General features: G+C 43.7%; 1 protein-coding gene across 1 annotated transcript in view; it reads left to right on the forward strand.

Moving 5' to 3' along the window:
* The window catches only part of LOC125025959 (uncharacterized protein DDB_G0284459-like), a 78923-nt gene that overhangs the window by 73245 nt on the left and 3178 nt on the right, over nucleotides 1-2500 (forward strand). Inside the window, exon 3 of the mRNA XM_047614315.1 lies at nucleotides 1-2500. This exon is cut by the window's left edge and continues 192 nt beyond it; it is cut by the window's right edge and continues 1440 nt beyond it. Coding sequence (XP_047470271.1) covers nucleotides 519-2500 — 1982 coding nt within the window. The 5' untranslated portion in view covers nucleotides 1-518.

A 2500-nucleotide genomic window follows, 5' to 3' on the forward strand; every position in this document is an offset into this window, starting at 1 on the left:
ATGTGTTTATAATGTGTTGTGTTGACGGTGTTAAATGTACAAAGGAAATAGAAAAAACACAATAAACGAAGAGCATAAATACACTCGCCGATTCATAGGAATACAAACAAAAGCAAATGGAAAGTATTAATGAAGAAAAAAAAATGAAAGGTAAATGTCAGTACTAGACGTCTGTGTGGATAGATCTGACATCTCATTATGATGCACTAAGACAAAGACACAAAAACTGACAATGAATTAAAAAATGTATTTTGACTTTGCTATCGGTAAGAAGCAGAGGTGACGACAAGTACTATGGTGTTATTCAGAAACCTTTGTTATCATTGTTATCTAAAATCAGAAACTGGTATTTAACCCGTCACAACACGTCTTATTCCTAAATGTGTGCTGCTAAGTGATTTTTATTGTTGAGTTATTTGTTGATAAATACATACTCTATATCCTGTATCGCATCCGTAAGTGTGTACGATGAACAAGAAAAGAGGTTTGGCTAATATGACGGCAGCAACACCTCAGTAATGGAAGCCACACTGACAACAAGATGCCTCCAGACAGCTCTCTCCTCGACGCCGCCATCCGCTGTCACTTCCCAACAGACACTCGCAGATCAGAAGCCTTCCCAGGAACTCTCTCCCGATTCGGGGAACGGAGAAGACCTGGACGAGTTTGATCCTCTGAAGGCCTCCCCGAAATGCTCTGACACGAGGAACGAAAGCGACCAGGAAGCGCTGAGGAGCCTTAGTAACTCGACGATCTCCCCGTTCGACTGTTTCGACAAGGGCAGAGATATGACAGCAGTGGAATCGTCGGAGGCCAACCAACTAAGTGTCGAGAAAGACGGTTCACCGGCGAGTGAGTCAGGAGGACAAGTAACTATAGATAGTCACAAGGAAAGATCAAAGGAAAGTGAAAGAAAAGAACAGTTCTCAACACTCAGTGAAAAAGAAGCGAATTTGATATCACTGGAGGAAAAGCCACAAGTCTCCCTAATTTCACCAAACCCTGGAACGCAAAATATACCTAAAGAGAGTATTGTACATTATTCAGATGCTTTCAACAATAGAGTGCTTAATTCCTCCATCCTCGCTACATGTGGTTCCTCCCTCCCATGTGGACCTTTTTCTAAATCTTGTACACCCATAAAAAAGAACCAAAAGCACCAAGAAATGAGTGGGCCCTTCAGTCTCCCTGAAGGAAAAGGGGCATTACATGATGGTATATTTAAAACTCTACCATATCAGCTTAACTGTGATAAAACAAAAAGAGGACCCTTCAGTATCCACAGCCTTGAAGCAGCACAGGAACCTACAACATGTACAAACCTTTACTACCCTGAGTATTATAGTAATTATCGTAGTCGTCTCGTAAGGAGGTATACAAATCCAGAGGTTGTGAGGACACAGCCAATGTCAGGGGGCCTTCATACCACGTCTTGTGAGCTTATAACATCTCTGCCGGGACAGTGCGCATGTGTCAACCCTGGTACGAGCCATGCCTGTGCAGCCAGACCCACACATAAGTTGTCTCCAGGTGTTCTCAACCCTGTCTTTGACCAAGGAAGTTGTGAAACTCGTGTTACTTTTGCCTCGATGCCTTCCACACCAAGAAAATTTTCACTTGATCTAAATTATATTCCAAGAGATTTCAGTTTACCTGAATTTCCTCAAACAGCCGTATCTTCTGTCATTCCCATCCGTCTAAAGGAGGGAACTCCACTTGTCTCTCTTGATTCAGCCAAGCCTGAGTATCAGTGCCTCTCGTCACAGCCTTCTCCGCCTATTGTCTCTTCGTCTGGGGAACAGAGCCATCACTGCCATCAAAACACAGACACAAATTCTTCTGCAAGATCCCAGGGAGTATCAGAATCTTCCTACAGTGTAACTACAAGTAGCTCAGCTTCTGGTACAGGTTTAGAATCCTTAGCCTACAAAGACCTGGGCAAAGACCTACCCAGCCTTAATGCTATGGCAAAGGTGCTAGGAACGGTGAGGAGTAGTGTGAAACCTCCCGTTCTCACCTCACCAGACTGGTTTAGTTTCTTAACTCCTTCCCAGGAATCTTACACTCAAAAACTCTTCACTCCTGGGGATCTACAAGAAGAACTCATGTATCCTGCGCCATATGGTATCTCTTCAGAAGTCTATCAAAATATCAATGCTCAGGAAGCTGACTTTGTCCTTCTTAAACCTAGTCGGAAGCCTAGAACGGAACCTTTGCCTCCACTTTCAAAGGCAGACACAGCACCCAAGGATAGTGATTCTAAAACATCAACTACAGTAAAGACTACTGACGTGAGCTCATCATCACAGTCCACTACACAGAGTGAGACCACCAGCATTCAGAATAAAGTCACCACTACCTTGAGTTCCGAAACGAAAAAAACTGAGAGTCCTGCAGGTTTAATTGAACCTTTGGCGACGGAGGATGAGGAGGCACTGAAGGAAGGTGCACAAGAGAGTAGAAAATTGAGCTTGAGTGAGAGGAGGAAAACCAGTCTCGA

Source organism: Penaeus chinensis, chromosome 5 (assembly GCF_019202785.1).
Source record: "Penaeus chinensis breed Huanghai No. 1 chromosome 5, ASM1920278v2, whole genome shotgun sequence".
NCBI classification, from domain to species: domain Eukaryota; kingdom Metazoa; phylum Arthropoda; class Malacostraca; order Decapoda; family Penaeidae; genus Penaeus; species Penaeus chinensis.